The 22,797-nt window shown below is 30.1% G+C and overlaps 1 protein-coding gene across 11 annotated transcripts in view; it reads left to right on the top strand.

Moving 5' to 3' along the window:
• The window catches only part of Wnk (Wnk kinase), a 69,390-nt gene that overhangs the window by 17,121 nt on the left and 29,472 nt on the right, over positions 1–22,797 (top strand). For 10 of the 11 annotated variants that reach the window (XM_014430776.3, XM_067044751.1, XM_014430792.1 and 7 more), the window contains exons 8-17: positions 628–785; positions 881–969; positions 3,862–4,090; positions 5,204–5,318; positions 7,324–7,373; positions 8,673–12,647; positions 13,462–13,527; positions 16,031–16,180; positions 20,552–20,586; positions 20,712–20,886. In XM_014430776.3, the coding sequence (XP_014286262.1) occupies positions 628–785; positions 881–969; positions 3,862–4,090; positions 5,204–5,318; positions 7,324–7,373; positions 8,673–12,647; positions 13,462–13,527; positions 16,031–16,180; positions 20,552–20,586; positions 20,712–20,886 (5,042 nt within the window). The remainder of the gene's footprint in view (positions 1–627; positions 786–880; positions 970–3,861; positions 4,091–5,203; positions 5,319–7,323; positions 7,374–8,672; positions 12,648–13,461; positions 13,528–16,030; positions 16,181–20,551; positions 20,587–20,711; positions 20,887–22,797) is intronic. The other variant, XM_014430799.1, reaches the window with a different exon arrangement.

Below are 22,797 nucleotides of genomic sequence, written 5' to 3'. Positions count from 1 at the left end.
TTAATTTTATTTACAATATCTGTACACTTGGTGAGTAAGTCGTTAATTAAACTTAAAAACCGAAAAAACAGTTATTGTCTTGACTTAACTGTTTGACTTAAAAAGTCGTTAAAAAAGAAAAAACAGTTATTGTCATTTACATTGTGCATAAATGTCTAAACAGTACTGATGAGGAAAATTTTAATTTCAAATTCCAATCCTATTATTCCTCTAACACAGTGGCTCCTGAATCCATAGAAGCTTTCAGACCTTTTAGCCTAACTCCAGACCACCCCTGTCCTCTACTTGGGGCAAAAGAGAGTCTCCCTTATAACATGTTTAACAATCAGGATGCTAAAAAGTTCATTTTGAGGCACTTTCATAGTGTATTTATCTTTTAAAACCTTATAACTGACATCCAAACCTAAGAAAAGATAACCAATAAAACAGTTCTAACAATTCCTTACAAATTAAATGCTGTCGATTTTTCCTGCAGACCAATCACAAGGTTCTCATGGACCTCTTGTGGTCTGTGGACCTTTAGTTTGTTTATACTGCTTCTTATAAAAGTTGAGAATTTTACTTATCCCTACAATTCAGGACTGCATGCATTTAATTATAATTTTTTTTAATGATTTGATATTGTAGGGACACCTGAATTTATGGCACCTGAAATGTATGAAGAGCATTATGATGAAAATGTTGATGTTTATGCATTTGGTATGTGTATGCTGGAAATGGCTACATCAGAATATCCCTATTCGGAATGTTCAGGTCCTGCCCAAATTTATAAAAAAGTTATTAGTGTAAGTTGATAAATGAATGTTTATTTTCCTTATTTTGTATCATTGAAAACATATTATTGGTATTCAGTAAAAATTCATCAATTTTTTATTTCCAGGGCATAAAACCTCAAAGCTTCGAAAAAGTAGAAAACCCAGAAGTGAGAGAAATTATTGAGCAATGCATAAGGCTGAAAAGGGAAGAAAGGTAAGAATAAGCTGAGAAATCATATTGAAGAATCATAACAGACCGGGAACTAAGGCTAAAATAAGTGTACCATGAACTGGTAACATAAATCTTTGCCACCTTAGATCGGTCATAATCAAAATTTATAGGTCAGCAAACTCGTTATATTTTGCAAACATTTGAAAATAATTTAATTTTAGACTCCACATTTGATACTGTCATAATGTCATTAAAAAGTGAGTACTGTACTATTTCAGTTACATGCAACCAGAAATTTATTTTATACTAGAAAAAAATCTAAACCTTATACTCATTTGTAATATCTTGGGAACTATTAGATCTACTAGTTTCTTGTCTATAAAAACTCAAATTGAAGCTTATTAATTGCACTAGGATTAATGTCATAAAATACATTTATTTAAAATTGGATATTTTTTATTTTTATTTCATCAAATTAGAAGGAAAATAGCATCTTTTAATAGATACAGTTTTGTACATTTTCAACAACTACCGAGTGCTTTATTTTAAAGAATTAAAAAAATAATACTACGTATGACATTAATCAGACCCAGAGATGGGCAAAAATTAGCTATAGCTAAAATTGCCATGGACATGACCCTTATTCATGAATGAACCATTGATAAATAAATATCGTATCTATGGTAATTTTAGCTGTTGTCCAACTCTGATCAGACCTGAGAGATTTACTGAGAGACCTGAGTATTTTATAATTTCCAATGAAGGATGGAAAATGAATTTCCAAACAGTTTTGGAACACATCAATATGAGTAAAACCTATGGATATTTAAAAGAAAGATTCTTCTATATATTTCTGGCCTCCTGAGAGGAAACAACACTTGGTGAAAGAAAATAAACAATCTAGTATGCTTTTTATTAGAGGAACCAGGTGTTAAAATGACAAAGTTTTGCCAGGCTCTGATGGGTGGGCCTGGTCCATGAAAATGGATATCAATTAATATATTGCATGGCAGTTATTGAAACTCCAATATTATAATCCTTGCTATGCATTGTCAAGGTTACAGATCAGTATCACCATAAAGTCAGTTTGATGACCATGAAGTCTTCTTGTGTATATTTATTCTTATAAGACCAAATTGATTTGGATGTGAGTGCACAGGAAAAGAGTTTTATATGCAAAAAACACTTGAAAATTCTTGGTGGGTGAAATTTTGAAGTTTGTCCCAAAATGGAGATATCCAATCTCAAAATTCATTCCCAAAAGTATTTGTCCAAGCTTGTGCAGAAAAAATTCACATTTCCAGACCTCTGATAAGGGAAACAGCATTAGAGGTGGCAGTTAATGATTTCCTTTACCAAGTTTGGTAGCTAATGATTAAATGATTTGAGCATATCATTTAATCATTAGCTACTAATCAATAGACTTAGGAAATTCTTTAGTGATGCTCAAAATACTGAAGAAATTCCTGAGATTTCTTCTCTCCAGGCCTGTCTGAGAAATGGAGATACAGAAGAAAATCACCCACTACTTAGCTGTTTTCTTAGCTCTATGTATTTTTTTGTTCATATATGTGTGTATTTACTTATTATTGCAGATATGTTAACAATTAATGTTAGTGTTAACATTTTTTATTTTGTGTATATTTTTTGTTTTGACTTATAAAGTAAATCTGTAAGCGATTTTTAAAATGACACTAGTTGTGTCATAGGTACACAAAGGGGCCCCTGGTTTCCGATGGATGGGACAACAGCGTAGCTGTTATAATAATAATGTAGCGATTATTACATATTTGTCCCATTGATATTTTTTCGACTGAGATGTCACTGATCAAGTTAGGAAGGGAAAAAATATTTCTTTAAAGTAAAATATAAGTTGATATTAATAAAAGAAAAAAAAAAGAAAATGTTAATTCAATCTTTTTTGTACACTAAAATATTTTTTTACCAATCTGTCTGTTCCAGCTTTTCAGTCTTTTTCTACTTTAATTATTATGAGAATTAACCTTTATAATACCACGGTCCAAAACAAACGCATAATACTTTAGGGTCCTTTTTAGGATCCCAATATAATTTTTACATTTCTTACTTATTTTATTTATTCTAGGTAATATTTCATCTTGTTTGTGAGAATAAGTGGCAAAATGTTTATAAGGAGTAGAATTTAAAAATATTTATAAAGAAAATAAACGTAATTCATTATTCCATTCTTGTTATATGGTCGCATCTGATTCTGAGTCTTCTTTTCTTTCCACATAAATCTCTATTGAATGCTTCTTCCAGCTCAGTTCTTATTCTTGATGGTTTCCAAGACATTCTTCTTCATTTCTTAACTCTTTTTAGGCTGAGTGTTTAAAAATAAGATTTTTGTGTCGTTCAATCTTGTTGTTATGGCTGTTTCAACTAATATTTTACTTAGAGTCAGCAGAAACTAATGCTGTTTTTGTAAGTACCCTCGTTTCCACTCAGGATAAATATTTTCCCGTTGAACAAATGCATTTACTGTTGCTAAATGGATCAGGTTGTAAAACTGTTGAACATTTGCTGGGTTGACTTGCAAGTATATTCGCTGACTATTCTGTCGTGTGTCTACTGCTCCCTTTGTTATGCACATGTAGATTTTTACGGAATAAAAATTCATTTCTGTTGTACATCCTCATCTTGAATTATTTTTTTAAGCTCCTTTATCTTATATTTCTAAAAATGTCCAGAACCTAATCTATATTTCTTGAGGTTTTTTTATTATTTTGGTAACATCAGGATTTTTGTTCTGATTGTATCAAGGTTTGTAAGAAGGTATTTACCTATTGGTATTGATAGGGATTGAGAATTGAGAAGGTTAGACCATACAATTTGTTTTTGATTATTACTATTATTATTATTAATTATAATTATAAACTGTATACAGAAAAATTAATTTTTACTTTCTGTTTTTAGACCTGGCATAAAAGAACTGTTGAACCATGTGTTTTTTGCTGATGATATTGGTTTGAAGTTAGAACTTGTATCAAGAGAAGAAGTAATTGCAAGTGATTCATCAAAAATTGAGTTTAGATTAAGAGTATTGGATCCTAAAAAGAGAAGTAATAAGTACAAGGAAAATGAAGCAATCCAATTTGACTTTGATGTAGAATCTGATAATGCTGAAGAGGTTACTAAAGAAATGGTATGTAGTTATTTTCATATTAATAGAAATTAAATGTTTTTCTTTGTTACTTATCTAAGATCTCTGAAAGTTCATAAAGATTTACATGCTGTTTATTTTTAAATTTTGATATCATCCTTGGAAGGTTCTTAGCTATTGAAATCCTGGATATGTTCAATAGAAAAAAGTTATGAACGAAATTAAACTTTATTGGGGCATAGTTCAAAATGTATGCATTTATTCATATCTGTTTGTGAGGCAGTATGATTAGCAATGAAATTACCAAAACAAAAAAAGAAAAATTACCTGACAGAACAATGCATAACTCGAAATGTATGCATTTTTTTCTATATTATGTATGAGGGAATATAATAAGACATGAAATTACCTAAACAAAGTAAAAACATGACTTAAATCGGACAAGTAATTAAAAAAAGTATCATGAATTATCGATATTGCCTATTCCCTCTATCTATATAAATAAGATGTAATGTCCGTTTGTTATTTATGGAAAATCTCCAGAAGCTCTTTACCAATTTACATGCTGTCAATTTTTATATGTTTGGTGTCTTCCTGAGTAAGTTCTAAGCTATTGAAATCCTGAATTTATGCTGGAGAAAAAAGTTATTTGAATGGGGGAATAAAATTCTTATACACAAAAATCATTGAAATCAGACAATTATTAACGTAGATATGGCATACTGAATGTTTTGTTTATATTTTTAAAAAAAATATTATCGAGTTTTAACCAAGACAGAAATTATGTGTACATAAATAATTTTAACCAAGTTGATATTAAACTTCCAAATGCGTTCATTCATTCATTATAGAGTACATGCCATAATCTAGCAATAGGGAAGCATTGACGAGTGTGCTATTACTGTAATATTAAATAATACAAATATTTTAAAATTTGTATTATTTAAATAATCTTGGAAAATACCGTATTACTTTGCATATGAAATTTTTAAAAAATAATAATATAAATAAGTGTGATAAAATAATTACTTTAAGGTCTCCATTTTTTTGTTGAACATTAAAAATAAACTTAGTTCTGAATTTGTGCTACCTCCTGTTTACACTCATAAACATAATGTATAATATACTATGTATCTTTTTTTTTTTTTTTTTAAGGCAAAAAGTGGTATAATAAGTGATGAAGATTCGCGTTCTGTGGAAAAGATGTTGATAGCTCAGATCATTTCATTGAAGAAAGCTAGAGAGGATCGTAAACTCCTTGCTGAACATAGTAAGTCTTATATTCTTCTTTTTTTTTTCTATGGGGTTGGTTGACATCTATGAAATGATCTTAGTTAATTATTAATTTGTTTTTCTTTATGTTTAATTTATTTTTAAAATTAAATTGATCTTATTAACGAGAAGTTGGTTAGGATGCACAAAAGTGAATTTTTCCTAAAATTTGTGCTGATGCTTCAAATGACAAGTCCAGTATATCGACAATTACTATTGTTCATATAGGACTTGTTAATGAAGAATTATAAAATTATTATAGATGACGAAATAAATAATATGATTTTTTTTTTTTACTTATATACCTAAGCCACATTTTGTCACTCTCCCTTCAGATATCTAGTCCTGTTTCCTCATTGGCTATAATCATTCTTCACATGTTTTACAATTTATCATCTGACCTTTTATCTATTGCTTTTGATACTCTTATATCTTAGTATTATCTCATTTGAAAACAAGTGTCGTGTGCTCTCGTATTTTGAGACAAATGTTTTGATTCCAAAATTTCCCCTGTCATATAATCCGATAATTTAGGTAGTGGCACTGCACTATCAGTGGCTCTGTTCACTCTTGCTATATATTCCTAATGTTTCTCTACTGAACTGCTTGGTACCCCATAACTGACCCACATAACCATTTTCCCTCTGATGTATTTATAGTGCTTTATCAAAATGTGATCTCTTCTGCTCACAGTTCTTATAGAACTAGGTTTTTTAGGTGTTGTTTGCAGTCTTATAGTTTTTCAATCTCTTTTGCTGAGTGTCTTGCTAAATCCTCTTCTCTAATTTTTTGTTGTTGTTCATTTGTTACACTTTATCTCAATCTATTCATTCCCTTCCTTTGAGAAGCTGAATTTGCTTCTCAATCCTGATCTGTTTTGTTTCTTTGCTATTTTTTCTGCTTCCTTCTTTTTGATTTACTACTGGTATGAACTGCTCATTTATGCTTTGGCATCCTTTTAAAGGTTAGTATTATTTAATACACCAAAATTCTATTTGATACTATTATTTACTTATTATGTTCAAAAATTTTCACTGAATTTACTTCACCTTTTTCTTTTTCACTTTTTCTTTCATTATCAACACCTATTCAGGGTGTCAAAGGGGTGGTCCCTTTTTATGAGGGTTTTGAAATGAAAGTTGGTACGTTTTGGTTATGGTAAAAGAAGTTTCTTTTGGTAGTCAAAGTCAACTTTCAAACCTATTCCAGCATATTAACTCAGGAACTTTCAAAATCAGGTATTCTATTTTTAATGAAAGATTTTTATAATAATCCAATATTAAAACAATGATTTTTTTTTTCCAACCCACATCCTGAAGGTGTAAGTTCAAAAAAAAATGGGAATAATTTTTTAGTTTTTGATAATTTATGCTCAAACGATTAGTAATTTATGAAATAAGTAAAGAACATAATCATTCAAGAATTCAATTTCCTGTAAGAATTCTTTATTTGATGACAGAAACTTGACTCTCCTTAGCCAGCTCAGGATTGTTACAGGAAACTGATTTTTCAAATGAATTTGTTCTTTACATTTGATGGATTTTGATCAAATGGATACAGATTTTTACCTTGTAAGACGTTTCAAATTGAAAAAAATCATTTTAAAGTTAGATTCACTGTGATCAGCCTTCATTAAAAATACCTCTTTCCATTGGAAATTTCTTAGTTAAGTTCACTGAAGAAGAATTGGAAGAGGTTTCAAATTTGACTTCACAGCAAAAAGAAACTTCATTTATTATAAATAAGATCTACTAAGTTTCATTTTGAAATTCTTAAAACTTGAAGAAAATTAAATGGGGTTTCAGTTGAGTCTTGAACTAGAACTGGTTGGTTAATGGAACATTTGATAATATGATTCTGGACTTTAGTTTAAGTTTCTTAGACATTCTGGATTTGGAAGTTCCTTCTATGGTCCCTAACCTTAGGACTATCCCCATCTATGTATCATATTGCTTATTAACATAATATTATTATATATAAACATATATTTATATATTTTTTAGCATTTGAGGATGAGTTACATCTTGCCACACAAGTTGAATCTCATAGTCAGGTAAATATTCACTATTTTTTTTATTTTTTATTTAAATTTACCATATATTTCTTAAAACTGTTAATGAAACTCTGTAGAAGACTTATTGTTACTAATACTTACATATAGGACTCCTACTGACAAATAGACGGATAGTCGACAAGAAAATAGGATAATTGGTAATAAAGTATTTCATGAATGGGACAAATCCCTTAAAATGAGGAGGATATAAGAAATAAAATAAATAAGGTAGGCTGAATAATGGACAGTTTATTCGAAACGTCATTCAGAATATTGAAATAAACAGAAGTGAGATGCATTGAAGATTTTTTTCTTTGAAAATAAATTAATAATAAAGTTGTATACCCTTTATAATTAAAATTGTATTGTCTTAGTTTAATTATGAAGAATTATGGATTTAGTTCTTGTTACCTGACTATTAAGTACATCAAGATGGTTATAGTATTTTATTTCATCATTCAGAGCTATAGTATATTTTATTTTTGTGATTCCTCTCCAGGATATATCTATGATATAATTTTGATAAAATATTGTCATATTTTTTATGCATTGCCTAAAATGAAGTTATTTATTTAAGACACTTCGATTTTACATAAAGTAACTCCTTTATAACTCATATTATTATTGATTGAATTTTTTGAGGTTATTGAAAGTATGTATTTTTAACATCTGATTTAAATACTGTTATTTTATTAATTCAGTTTAATGTATTCAATTGCAGATTTTTTTTATTTAGAAATTAGCATCTCTTTTTATTTTAATGATAGCTGAACTATCTTTGTGTATTGTAAACATATAAATATATATACTCATGCACATATTGGTTTTTTAGAGTTAATGCATTTTAATAATAGTATGCTGCCATGGCAATCATTCTAACAATGATTTCCTAAGTATAATTCAATTATGTTATCAGAAATAAAGTTGGTATATTTGAGTTAACATTATCTAAACTTTTTTAAATGCGTACTGACATATGGGTTAATCAAAACACCATTTAACATTCTAATGCCTCATTGATTTAAATTGCCTGTAGTTTTAGAAGTTTCATTTAAAAATATTGCAAATTAAATTATAAATAGTCATTTTTAAAATAAAAAAATATATATGTATTTTTTTTCATTTTATGGGACTTCTATGAGTTCACATGATTAATAATATTTTTGTTACGGGTCAATGAAAAATTGAAAGACCATTTTTGAAATTGTTTATTTATGAATATATGGTAACTATAGTTCCCCCAAATTGAAATATATTTGTGTAAGTTTGTATATATGTACATATGTTTCTTTATTTCAGATAAATCCAGGTTTTGGAGACATCACAAATAGTCAACAACCAGTATATGGTCAATTAGGAACAGAATATGTGCCTACTTACAGCTCAGATATGTATGGGCAGGCTGATAAGTATGTACAGGATTCAATGATAGTTACATCAATGCAGTGCCAGCCTATACAACATCCTGATGTAAGTCAAGGTTATCAAGAACCATCTCAGGATATACACTTTGCTTTATCCCAAGCACAACCTTCTCAGATGCATTTTCCTGTATATGACACTATGGCTACTGATAATATGCAACATAGAATATCTACAAATGTTCCTCCACAAGTTAGTGAAAATATGCAACAAATGCTTTCTCAGGTACATCCTCATGGAGGACTGCTTCAAGACAATCTTCAAAATATTCCATCAAACATTCCACAACATCCAATTCAGTCAGACAATTTGCTACAACAGCCACAGATTCAGCAGACAGAAATGCAACATCGCATATCTCACATACAGTCACCTAATATTCAAGTTGAGGTATCCAGAATTTCATCTACTGCACCTCCATTTGAATCGATTACAGATAGCCAAGGAAGAATTCAGTTACAGCCATATGATCATTCCTTAAGTGGTGAGCAGCCGCACCAGGTTACATCCTCTCAAAGTGCACAGTATCAAGCATCGAACTATGATCCTTCACACATTCAAACACACCAGCTTCATCCCTCACAGCAAATTAGTTCTCAACCAATCCAAAGCCAGAATGTGGATCAATTTTCCCAGTCCGATTTGCAGCCAGGTATGGCACAAAATCAGACTCATGCTCAACAAAATCAGCATTATGATACACAAATGCAGAGTGATTCTCATAGATTATCTCAAATTCATTCACCGTATGTTCCGCAATACGAAAATCAAAATACTGATATTCAACATAGAGTATCTCAAGTGCAACCTCCCTTAGTACAACTCACTAATTATGATTTGAATCAACAGCCACCAGAGATACGTGTTTCACAAATCCAGCCCCCTCAAATGCAATCTTCTCAACAGAGCGACTTGGGGCATAGAATTTCTCAAGTTGTTCCTCCACATATTCAGCAATATGACCCTCAAGGTAAAATAGAGGGTCAGCAGCAATCTGTATCACAAGTTCTTCCTACCAATGTTACCCAGCAACAACAATTTGAACTACACCAGTCACCGACAGATATTCAACATCAAAGGATTTCACATGGGATACAACCAACATTGCAACAGGCTCCTCACTATGATACTCAGGCAGACTTCAGTAGAGTTCCTCAAATCAGCCATAATCAGGTTTATGAATCTTTGTCCCAAAATGAATTACCTTCTGTTTCACAAATTTCTTCCTCCCAAATTAATACCACCCTTTACGAATCATCTCAACAAGGAGATATTCAACATAGAGTTTCTCAAGTTAATCCTCCACAATATTCCACTTTGCATTGTGATTCTTATCAACATACAGATCAAAGAAATGCTCAGATGTTGATTTCGCAAAATTCTCAAAATCAACAATTTGATCAACAACATGAGTCATATCGGGTCTCTCAGATTATTCCACCAATGCAGCATTATGATTCAGGTAATCAAAGGATTTCGCAAAGTTTAGCTTCAAATATGCCTCAACAATATGAAATTACACAACAGCCTGATTTGCAGACAAGAGTTTCAAAACATTCTGTTTCCCCTGTGGTACAACATTATGAAAGGCAGATTACAGGGGATAGTCCAATTCCATCACACTCGATGACTCTTTCCAATACTGCACTATCTCAGACACACTCAGAATCTCAGCCACAGTTTACATCTTATCAACAAGATGAAATAAGAACTTCACAGTATGATTCGCAAGTGCAACATCAGCCAGTGCAGCAATCTCAGTATGAATCACAAATTCACCAAGATACCAACCAAAGAGGACAGCAACCTCAACAATTTGAAACACATATACCTAGTGATATAAATCAGGTTTCTAACAACCAACCATTTGAACAAGCTCATCCTCAGCAATATGATTCATTGAAGCAGGTTGAGAATATAGTGACTCAGATCCCCAATGCACAAAGTCAGAACCAGGTTTATGAAATGAAAAGTCAGACTGATGTTACTCATAGGATATCTCAGGTTGTTCCTCCATCTTTGCCTGGTTATGATCAGCTCCATTCAGATATTTCCAATTTTTCGCAATCTCAGAATCAACCACCTTCTAGATATGAACATCAACAAACAGATCTTCCTCATGTTCTTTCTCCAAACCCGCCTCATTATGAAAGTAATCAATCTATAAATATTCATAGAATATCACAAGATCAATCTCCTTGTTTGATTCCTCATCAAGAATCTCAAAACCAAATTGAAAGTCAGAGGATATCTCAAGTGCAACACACTCATCCTCTCACCCAAGCACCATATGATCCACAGATGCACAGTGATCGAGTTTCACAGGTTCAAGCTCCTAATATTCACCAAACAGCCCAAACCGTTCTGTCTGAAAGCTCTCCTAGCCAGCCAGTTCCCTCTATACAACAGTTACAGTTTACTCAACCTCAACTATCAGATGGTTTGGTCCATTCTAACTTATCATATGATCATACTCAAACTCAAAATGAGCCTATGATGGCTGCCTCCCAAAAACCACAGTTCATAACCCAACCAAGTTGTGACCAAATGGTATTATCTAGTCAACCTTCCCAGGTTCAACATGAATTAGATCAAAGGAAGTATGAAATACCTCAACATGTCCCTCTAGTTCAAATAATTCAGCAGCCTTGTCATTCATCACAACAATCAGACCCTCGATTGTCTACAGTTGAAGCACCCATTATTCACCAAACTCACGGTGATTTAAATCTTCCAATGCCTGTGTTACACTCCCAAGGGAATCAAATTGGTTCAGAGTTATCAAATCAGAGCCATACTCCACAAAATGTGCTCTCTACTGAAACTCACCAATTACCTTCAACATTAAATCAATATGATCACATATCCAACATTCCTTTATCTCAAAATGAAGTTGTTCAAAAAAATGATATCCCTCAACGAAGCCAGAGCTTTACTTCAACTACTGAGCCTCCTACGCAGATACAACTGGACAGCCTTCACAGGATGTCAGTAGTTAATCCTCCGCAGTTAAACCAGAATTACCAAATAAATGTTGAGAATTTACAGGCATTTAATGTGATTCCACAGACCCAATTTGTTTATGATAATGCTCAAACTGATAACTTACCGCAAATGGCTACTAGTGATCAATCAAAATACAATGTAGCACCTTTGATCCAGCCTAATGTTCAGTTGCCATGTTACCAAACACAGCAAAATGCATGTAATAAATGCCTACAATTTCCATGCAATCATACAATTGTACAGGCAAATATTTCTCCAGATGAAAAAGGTAACGTGTTACAGTCCCACACACCTGTTATACAAAAAAGTGAAATAACATTACCCGATGGTATTGAGCAACCATCTCAGTTTCTTCCCCAGCAAACAACTGGAATAACATATGATCAGAATACCAATCTAGTCAGTATTAATAATATGCCTCAGTTGGTCACCAACCAGGTCTCTGGTTTGGCATCTAATGACCACAATATGGCAGGCATTCAAAATAATCAAGATATGCCTCTGTCTCATCCAACTGTTCCTAGTTTGCATATCCCTCAATTAACATCACAACACACGAATGAGTTGACTAGAAATCCTGTCCAGGATTCCAATTATGTGGAATCTACTTTGCCATCTAACCAATTTCATTTGAATGATGCCTCAACCCCATTAAATACAGATGTTGGAATAGCTCAGAATGTTGGTCAGTTTTTAGGAAGGCAGGTTTCTGTTGAGCATGATTTGGTGCTTCCTCAGGCTCCTTTATCTCATAGTGAATCAACAAATGAGATGCTAAGCCCACCGACTCAATTGCAGTTGTCTCACAGTTCGCCAGCTCTTGGATCAGATTCTCAGATTTCTCAGGTATTTAAATATTTTCTTGAAGTGAGTGTGAGAATGGTTGTATGATTGTATATTATGTTTATTTATTTGTATATACACTTTTTTTTTTTTTGCATTTATAAATTCTATATTCTTGATAAATAGTAAAAAATGTATTCTTGAATGCTAAGTTATTATTGAATTTTTGGTTAATTTTTTCTTGAAAATAGTAATGACTATCATGGATTATGTTGCTTTATGGTTGTATCAAAAACTCTGCTATTTAATTGACAAAAAAGTCTCTCGGATTAACTTTGTATATTTAACCAGCAAGGTTATTAAGTTAACATAAATAGGTATGTTCCATGCCTACCATGAGATAATACATAAGATATACTGTATAGGTACAACTAGTTATTTGAAATTAAATAGTCTAAATTAATTGATCAGCCAAGAAAAAAAATAAAAAATAATTTTAATGGAAACAATTATAATAAAAAAGTATTCCAAATAGTTTCTTCTGTGTGGTTGTGGATATATACATTATATCAAAATAACACATCATTTCTTCAAAAGTTTAGAATATGTTAGAGTTTAATTTAATTTAATGTTATTCTTATTTGTTTATTTGATTTAATTTTTAATATTTATTACTATTTTATTATTTATTAAGTACTAGCGGTACGTACATAAGGTATTGTTTCTTGAATAATTATTTCATCATTTGAAATTATTGCTTTCTTGAACTTTGTTTAATTTTGTACAGAAAATTAAATATAAATTTTGTTGACGGAGAGAGAGGGCCGCTGTTACTTAAAAATAATTTGTTTTTAGTATATTGTTTTAACTTTTTTAGATAAGTGGCGAAATGGACTCTGTAATTACTGAAATGCATCCTCCTAGCAGTTATTCTCAAATTTTGGTAAATGAAATATTATATTATTTATTATTTTAAATTTGGAAAAATTACTTGTTTTCATAAAATCATGATTTTTAGAATACAATATTTTTATTGGACTTAGATATTTTCTATATTTTTGTTAATCAGTGCCACTCTAATCAGTAGAAGTAAAAGATTTCCTATTTGAAGGATTAAAATCATATTTATTTTTGTGTTTTGTCAAATTTCTTACACATTAAAAGTAAGAATTCATTATTGATTTGATATTTATTCAAGAAATCTGTTAGTTTATAGTGAATGGGAATCTTTTATGATGTATTTTAAACTTATTTTTGCTAGTTGTTTTCATTTTAAAGTGTTGTATCAATTTCATATTATTTTACATGTGATAAGATTACATATAAGATAAGATATCACAGTTTTTCTATACACTGGATATTGTTTATAACAACCTTGGGTATAATGAGATATTAGCTGTAGCTACGAAAATTTTTGGACCCTTAATTTTGAGAACCTTACCACTTTATTTGTTAACGGATATTGCAACCATGGTTATAATGACTGATCAGCTTAAACTACTCATTTTGATGACCCGTTGAACCATCAAAGTTCGGTTTTAGTGGTGACATTCCGGAAATCTTTAAAAAAGTGTTGTAATCAACCCTAATTTTTCGAAAAATTATTGTTTGTTTTATTTTCACTCAATGTTTTGAAATGGAAGGGGATTCATTTCCTTCCTTTAAACTGTATACAGTTCAGTTTTATTGTTTCCTTTAAGAGACACATCATGTCTAATAAATAAACATTGATTGTAAAAGAGAAGTTTCACATTTGTTGCCTTCATGACAATGGTGAGACATCAACTTAGCTTAAATGAATTGAACAAAAGTCACTCTATCATACCTTCAATCTATAAGCATAGGGCTTTGATTTGAAATCTTGTAGCAAAGAGGAATTCCTTTAAAGTTCAGAAACGCTGTCATTTCACCCTCAACAAAATGAATGAGCTTTTGCTCAACGGTTTGAGATCCAAAGAAGCTGTAATATTCCTTTCTGTGATCCCATCTTGCTTGCTAAGCGAACGATTTCTTGAAACAATCCTTGTTGTGCTAGGCCATCTTCTGAAGAAGAAATATATTTATTAAGAAATAATGAAAAGAAAAATAGATTTTTTTCTAGGAATAATATTGATTTAAAACCCAAGCGGTGAATCAGCAGAAGTGTTTTCAGCAACATCTGATAACTGGCCTACAATTGGAGAATGCTTGAGTGACAACAAAATATTTAGCATTGAGGAGACAGGTTTATTTTATAAACTGAACTTGATCACTACTCGATAATAGATAATTGTCCATCTTATCATAATTTGGAAGATTATTTTGTAAAGCTAATACAGAGAAGATTAAAGGAAATTATCTCCAAGACCTGGAGTGGATGTGAAATCAGAAAACTAAAATCAGAATCATTGATATTATAATGGTCCACCAGGCTTGGGATGATGCGCCAGCAATAACAATGAACAATTTTTTTCTGGCGTTCCAAGATATCAAATCGAGGAGCAATCACAAAATCCAGATCAATTTGATACTGCAGATGAACCTGATCTTTTGCCATGGTGCCACTTATAGAATTGACATGTTGATTATTTTACAAAAAATTAAGTTCTACATTACCATCCAAGTAAAGTAATTTATTAGTGTTTAGCAGCAATAATTGATTTTAAAAAAATCCTTTTTCACATTTCTCTAATTTGTGTAACAAATGGTTATAATGACAATCAGCTATAATGACCGAATATGCTTGGTCCCTTGGTGTTCGTTATAAATTATTTCAATATAGTTGTTTCACTTACACTAGAAAGTTAGTTTTTAAGTGAAATAATGTTTATTTTTTCTTTCTCTCTTTCTATTTTAATTCCCAAACAAAAAGTCATCTATTACATTCATGTATCTAATTTCTTATAAGAAAAGTTATTTAATGAATGAATATTTAATGCCATCTAAACATTCATAATGCATGATTTTGCAATTGTGATGTTAATTAAAACATTTTTGAATCCCTTAAATTAAACCATATTATAAACAAAGTTTCTAATAGGTTTAAAAATACAATAGTTAGAAAAACAGGATAAAATAATAATATAAATGTAGAAAACATTACAATGGAAAATTGATATTAAAATAATATGTAAATAGAAATAGAAGTATATTTAAATTATTTTCTGATTTATTATTAATTCATCTTTGTTGAACCAATTGTAATTTAGTGTAGAATAAATGACTATATTTATGAAAAAATGTTAAAGAAGTTAGCTATGTTAGTATTATCAACATGATACAAGGTTTGAGCAACTTCCTTCATCTTATGTGCTGATTACAGAAGATTCTTTTTCACTGGCAGAATGAAAATTATATTAAATGAGCATAATACATTTGCTACTTTTACCTTTCCAAATTCCTTTTGCTATTTATTACGTAATACTAAAACCATTTAAAACAAAAATTGTTATAATTAATATTCTCAGACTCAAAGAGGGCAGCGAAGCATAAGTACAGTAATACCACCCATGGCTCAATCGGCTGATATCGACTCAGCTAATAGAAGGCATTCCGCTGAAGCTGTGCCTCCATCTAATGAGATTTCAGCTGCTGATGGAAATGTTGGCGAGCCTCAGGTAAGTAATTATATTAATATTGACATTATTATTCATAATTTATATTTTAGTTTTTGATTTATAATTCAGCTTATGTAGAGCTTCATATCTAATAATAGGTTTGATGTGTATATTCTTACAATAATTTCATTAGAAGCTCAATCAAGCTATCAAGATTATTATTACATTACTTTATTTCAAATAAGTATTTAAATTATTACACTTATTTATTTTTATTTTTATAACGATTTATAGTTCCGTGACATTAGGAGTAGAATGTTTTTATGGTTTTTTCCCTTTGCAGATTCTGTAACACTGAGGATGAAACGGTATACCATATCATTTGCTGATGTAACTGATTTGTAGGCATGAGCTTGCACTGTTTGTTTGGTATGGTCATAAACAGGGTGAACTGATCAACCCTTTATGTATAATTAGATTCATAGAATCTACAAATCTTAAGCTCTAGTTGCTCATTATAATGATAATGGCGTACTATAGGCCTTATGGGCCGCTGTGCTATTAGCCATAATTAAAAAAAAAAAACACAATTTTATACCCTCATATTATTTACTGCAATGTATACTAAATTATTCTACATTTTTACTTCTTAATTTTTTGTTGGACATCTTTTTGGTTCAATCGCTCTCAGATTAATGGGGTTTAGTCATAGGAGGACCAGAAAAGGATCTGTGCGGAAAGTTTTGGAAAAATTCTAAAAGCTTTCTCATTTGTATTTTTTAGGGTGCTAATAGCCAATTTGTGACAATACCAATCTTTATCCATTTTGATTTTATATGAACTGTTGTATAATTTTTGGTTGTTTCGGATATAGGCTCTTGCCGATTTATTATTTAATAAACACAACCTGTATTATTTAAATTCATCAAGTACTTAGGAAATATAATAATCATAAAATAAATGATAATTGATGTTGACAGATATCTAAGGGAACATAGACCAATTTTGTTTGTATTATAATTTATAAATCTCTATAATTTTTTCATTAAACTTAAATGTTTGAATTTTGTATTAAAAGATCGTTGTTCTGAACAATAGTTTGTATTACAAATGATTATCATAGATAATATTGGATCAGTTAGTTTTAATTAAAAAATTGTTGTATTTACATAATTCATTTGGTAGATTATTTTATCTATTTATAGAGCTACTAATACCATACCAACAGTCAAATTATAGCAACTTCGTCAATATTCAGTAGCTTTTAATGGAATTATTTGTTTGAACGTTAATATATTTTTCATTGTAATTCATTTTCTGAAATTAAAGATACAAACGCAGTAAGGGTAATATATCTTAACTTTAGCTGCCTTTGTATTTACAAAGAATAATCAAAATGATTTTCAAACTATAAAAAAATCAACATATCATTCTAGAGATATCTTACATAATCATTGTATAATTGTATAATCAGATTTTTTCTGACAATTCTTTCGAGATGTCTCTCTAGAATGGGGTTTTAATTTTTATTTATTTTTTTATGATGCAAAGAAGTATTGCAGCTTAAGTGATGATATATTGGATTATTGAGTTAAAAAAATAATTTTATTTAAGGATTGCTAAATAGTTTTATCCATGTTATATGCTTCATAGATTGATTCGTAATTTGTTTTTGGTAGGAACTGCACTTTGATCAACCAATTTTTAAAACTAAGTAATATTTTTTATTAATATATTAAATCGAAAATTAAATTCACTATTATCTTGTTACAAAATTTATTAATTGCTCTTCTTTCAGTTCATTTTAGTATCTATAGTATTTTTGGCATATGATTAAAAGTTAAATCATGAAAGTTTTTAATATAATTTAATGATTTTCAAATGTTTGTTTATTTTTGTCCCCAATGTTTTTATATTTTTTCTAAATTTTTGACTTGGGCCTATTCTGTATAAGTACTTAACACAATTTGGTTTTAAAATTTCATAAGAGACATCTGGTGCAAACTCGTATGAATTTTTTTTTAGAGTCTGAAGGAAAGATGGAGTAAGATTTATGTGAATATATTTTTATGTGTTTTCCTCTACATTTGCCTTTTATTTTTTTTGCTCTAATTATTTGTAGACCTGATAAAGGTCCATAAATTAAACATTAATCCAGAAGTTAAAATATTTATGAACCCTGAACAGTAAATATCTTAATTTTACATCTTTACTCCCATGTTGATAAATATACTATTGTCTTTGATACTAAATTTGCGAATTTTAGGCTGGATGATCTATAAATAATAAAACACTATTTCCTCCTGGTACCTTAAGAACTGGAATAAATTTATTTAATCCAAAATCTAATTTATTTCTGGGGTAGGTTTATCCCTTCATGTTACTGACATCACCATGTTCAAATTAAAACAGTTTGATCTTTTTGTTTTAAGTACTCCTTTAAAATAGGCCTAGGTTCAAAAATTCAAAAAATGATTCTATAAACACTTTAAATAATTGATGTCTAGGTTAAATCCTTAGAACATTAGAATTCAACATTATTGGCTGTGTGGTGCAAAGTTATATTTTCTTTTTTTCTAATAAATTTTGTGTTGGTTTAATAAATTTTGATAGTCATGTCATTAAAGTTAGGTATGTTAGCGCAGCATGTGTATGTCTTATTGTCAGCTATTCATTTTTTCTTTTCTATTTATGTTTAATATAAGGGGAAGATAGTTACAAACATTTTTTTTTCTTTTTCAACAATATAAAATGTAGAACCTCAATAATTCTGTTTATTATGATCATATTTTTCTCATTGTTTGTGGCTTATTTTAAAGTATGAATTTGTAAATTTGAATGTATGATACATTCATATGAACATATGATACATAAATTCATTTATCATGTATTAAATATGATTATCCTATTATTTCGGATTGTAAATTGGTGTTTGTTAGAAAACTTAAGAGTAAATATTTATATCTTACCTCATTATATATCTGTGGCTAAATTCAAGAATGATTGATGATGAAAACAAAAGTGGTTGCACAATTCATTTTAAAGCAAACAAAGAAATCCAGTGTGGTGTAGGCATCACACAACTTTCACTTACCACTCTACTTTGAACTGAAATTTATCTTTAATCGTTTCAAACCAATAATTTCCTTATTATCCATGAGAGCAATATTTCCCCTTACTGTATATTTCATATACAGACCAGTAAAAGTAAAAAAAAAAAACTGTATGTATATAGTCGTTACGTAAGTCCAATTTTTGAATACTTAAGTTGGGAGGCCTTCCTGGACCAAGGGACCCTTAATTAGGAGATATCGTTGAGGGTGTGTATTGAATAAATTATCTCCTTAGATTATTGTTAGCCTAAAAACAGTAATTCTTTACCTTTAACCCGGGATATAGCCTTAAGCATTTTTCTCATGTTGGAAAATAAATTTCTATACTTTCCTAGTATTATTCATCCATTTCGTTTATACTTTTGTCTACCCTCCATTAACACTTTGATGCTGTCATTGCCGCTTGTTTATGTTTCTCCCTCTCCCTCCGCCGCGCCTTACTCAATTTAGTTTCGCTCTGGCCTCTTCTGAGCGGTAATCTCATGTCTCATGTCTCTCACCAATACAATCCTAATGTGACTCTTTTTTCTCTCATTTGAGCATTTTGCTCACCCAGGCACTTCCTGCATTTTTTATTTTAAATCATGGTCCAAGGCAAGATCTTAGCTCGTTTACGAAATCTGGATTCTTCAAACCCTGATGGAAGAGCTACAATTTACAATTTCAATTTTAAGTTGCATTGAAAGTATTTGTTAAGATCTTTGTCATTACCACATCCAATTATCTATTAAAAAAAATTAATTTAAAGTTTTTTTTATTCAAAACTTATTAACTTATAAGTATTATTATAAACTTAAGTATTAAAGTTAAACTTAAGTTAAATGGTCACAGGACAATTCTTAATGTACAAAAAAGTTTGACACTCCTGCCGGGTTAGCTAAAATTAGGAAACCCTCCTTGGACTCTAGTGATACAGTAATGTTTTTTAATTATTATTTTCCACAATTCTGTTTTTATATTAATTGTGATTAATGTTATTTTATGGCTATTTGTAAATTTGAAACTAGTAAATTAAATATAATACAACTTCCTAAATATTAAAAAAATATGTGTATCTGTAATTATTTTGATTAAGTTCACTCTTAGGCAAAAAGGTTTCAAAATAATTATTCTTTTTTTATTTATTGATAAAAGTATCTATAAAAAATTCTTTTAAAATGTAATTATTTATCACAGTTTATTTAAAGATGTTTTATTGAGGTTCTACATTAAATTGTATGTGTAAACGAGAGGTTTTTTTTTTTTTTTTTTTTTTTAGTATAGAATTAATTGAGAAAATAGGTTGGATGGGGGTTCTGATGTAATTTATTATTTACAGGGACCTGAAGAAAGTGGACAGACTTCACATGACGGGTGATTATCACCTATTTTCTTATTATGTATTTATAAAAATAATTAATCCTTCCTAGCTTGATTATTATTTAGAAGTTTTATAACTGTCATTTTTATTAATTTATTTTTATTTTTTATTATTGTAGGGTTGATGCATCTAAGCGTGTCAAGAGAAAAAGCAGAGCTAGTGGCCCTAAACTAACAGTTTTATCAGCTAGTGATGGTAATGTTGAGTGCCAGTTAGATACTGGAAAGCTAAAGACTGTCACTTTTAGATTTTCAATGGAAGATGTGAATCCTGAAGATATTGCCAACAATCTTGTAAGTAATTAATAATGCAGATTTACAAGAATAAACTTTTTGTAATTTGATAATTTTGGCTGATCTCTTTTTTTTTTTTGGTTGTGCTGAAACAGAAAATAAACTCGCAAATTATATTATGTTATGACAGTTTTGAAGTACAAAAATTCAGAAAAACTTCTATAGCAGCTGTTCAAATTCAAATTTTTAAGGCATAAGTATTAAAATGTACCAAATGGCACATATTGAACTTTACTTGGTTGGCTACTCATATCTCTCTTGAGATATATAATAATAATAAAGGCTTAGGGACCCTCAACTTTTTGATGCCGATACTACCAATTGCTGGCTACACACATCTACCCAATGACGGCTGTCCAAACCAGACTACCAGATCAGCCTTGACTCAATCCTGCCATCTATACTCAGGTTGTTTACACCTCAGACGCTTACCTGGTTGTTCAATATATATATATATATATTAGGGATCCCGTCGTTACTAAGCAATACAACCATCTTATTCACTGAAATGCTATAACCTGAATTCTTCCCCGAGTTCCCTCAATCCATTGTTGTGCAGTCTTCTAAAGTCTCTGGTTAACTCATCCTTTTTCGGTCTGAATATTTTACATAATATTTCGTTTCTTAAAACCTTAAGGCACTGTTCTTCCCTTAATTTACTAGATCATGTTTTAATAAAGAACAGTAAGAAGGAAAATAGTTTTATAAATTCTAACTTAAGTTTCTGGACAAAAGACGCGAGCTGAGCAATTTTGAAATTGAAAAATAACAAATATTTCCTGTCTTTAACCTCACTTTTATTACCTCAAAAACTTCTTTTTTTTTTTTTTTAGTTCCATAGAATCTAAATACTTAAACCTATCTACCTACTAAATGTATTTTATCCCATATCTTTATCACAGAAATTATAGTCATTTTTACTGCTAACTATATGCTTTGTTTTATCTGTATTTATTTCAAGACTTAGTTCCTTACTAGATTTTATCAGCCTAGTTACATTTAGTCTTGTATTTTCCTCTTCCTCACTCAATAATACCAAATCATCAGCTTACCCAAGCATGAGTATTTTACCACCTCAGGTTAAACCCTTTTCAATATGCATCACATTTCTCATAACGTATTCTAGTGTTAAATTAAATGAGATAGATGATAAAGAATCGCCTTGTTTTAAACCCAACCCAACTCTATTAAGCGTTTCAGTTATGCACATTTGTACTAGATTTATTTACTTCTTTGGTATTCCCTGTTTAATCAAAATGTTATTCATCTTCTGCCGATTAATAGAATTGTAAGCATTTTTGAAATCTATATAAAGCTGGTGTACTACAAAAATTTTTTTATTCCATCTTTTCCTGTAATGTATGACGTAATGAAAAAATTTGATCAATAGTTGAACAGTTTCACCTAAAACCACATTGGTAATCTCTTATAATTTCTGCAGCATATTCCATGATTCAACTAGTTAAAATTAACATAAATATTTTATAACATACAGGAAGGAGTGATGTTCCTCAATAGTTATTCCAATTATCGGCTCCTTTTAGTGAATTGGAATAAGTAGAGACTCCCTCCATTCCTCAGGCATTTTCTCAATTTTCCAGATCTTTTTTAAATAAAAGGTATATTTTAGACTAGTAAATGTACGAAATAGTTTTCTGGACAAATTATTTTTTTTATGCATTAAATAAAAAATAATATATTAATTATAAATATAAGATTAGATGATTTTTATTTTTGTTGAGGGTGCTATTGTAAGTTATTAATGGGAAAAATTCCTGGTTTATATGCTGGTTCAAACTAAATTAAATAAACCTTGCTTTAGCAAACTTCCCTTTACACTGTCTTTTATATCAGGAATAAAAACTAACTCATGTCTGTGGCAAGACAATTTCTTCTTTCACAAATACAAGA

Source organism: Halyomorpha halys, unplaced genomic scaffold, assembly GCF_000696795.3.
Source record: "Halyomorpha halys isolate HHAL.00 unplaced genomic scaffold, Hhal_1.1 Scaffold37.1, whole genome shotgun sequence".
In the NCBI taxonomy this organism is placed as follows: domain Eukaryota; kingdom Metazoa; phylum Arthropoda; class Insecta; order Hemiptera; family Pentatomidae; genus Halyomorpha; species Halyomorpha halys.
Note: the sequence above shows the minus strand (reverse complement) of the source record. Positions and strands in the feature narration are given on the sequence as shown.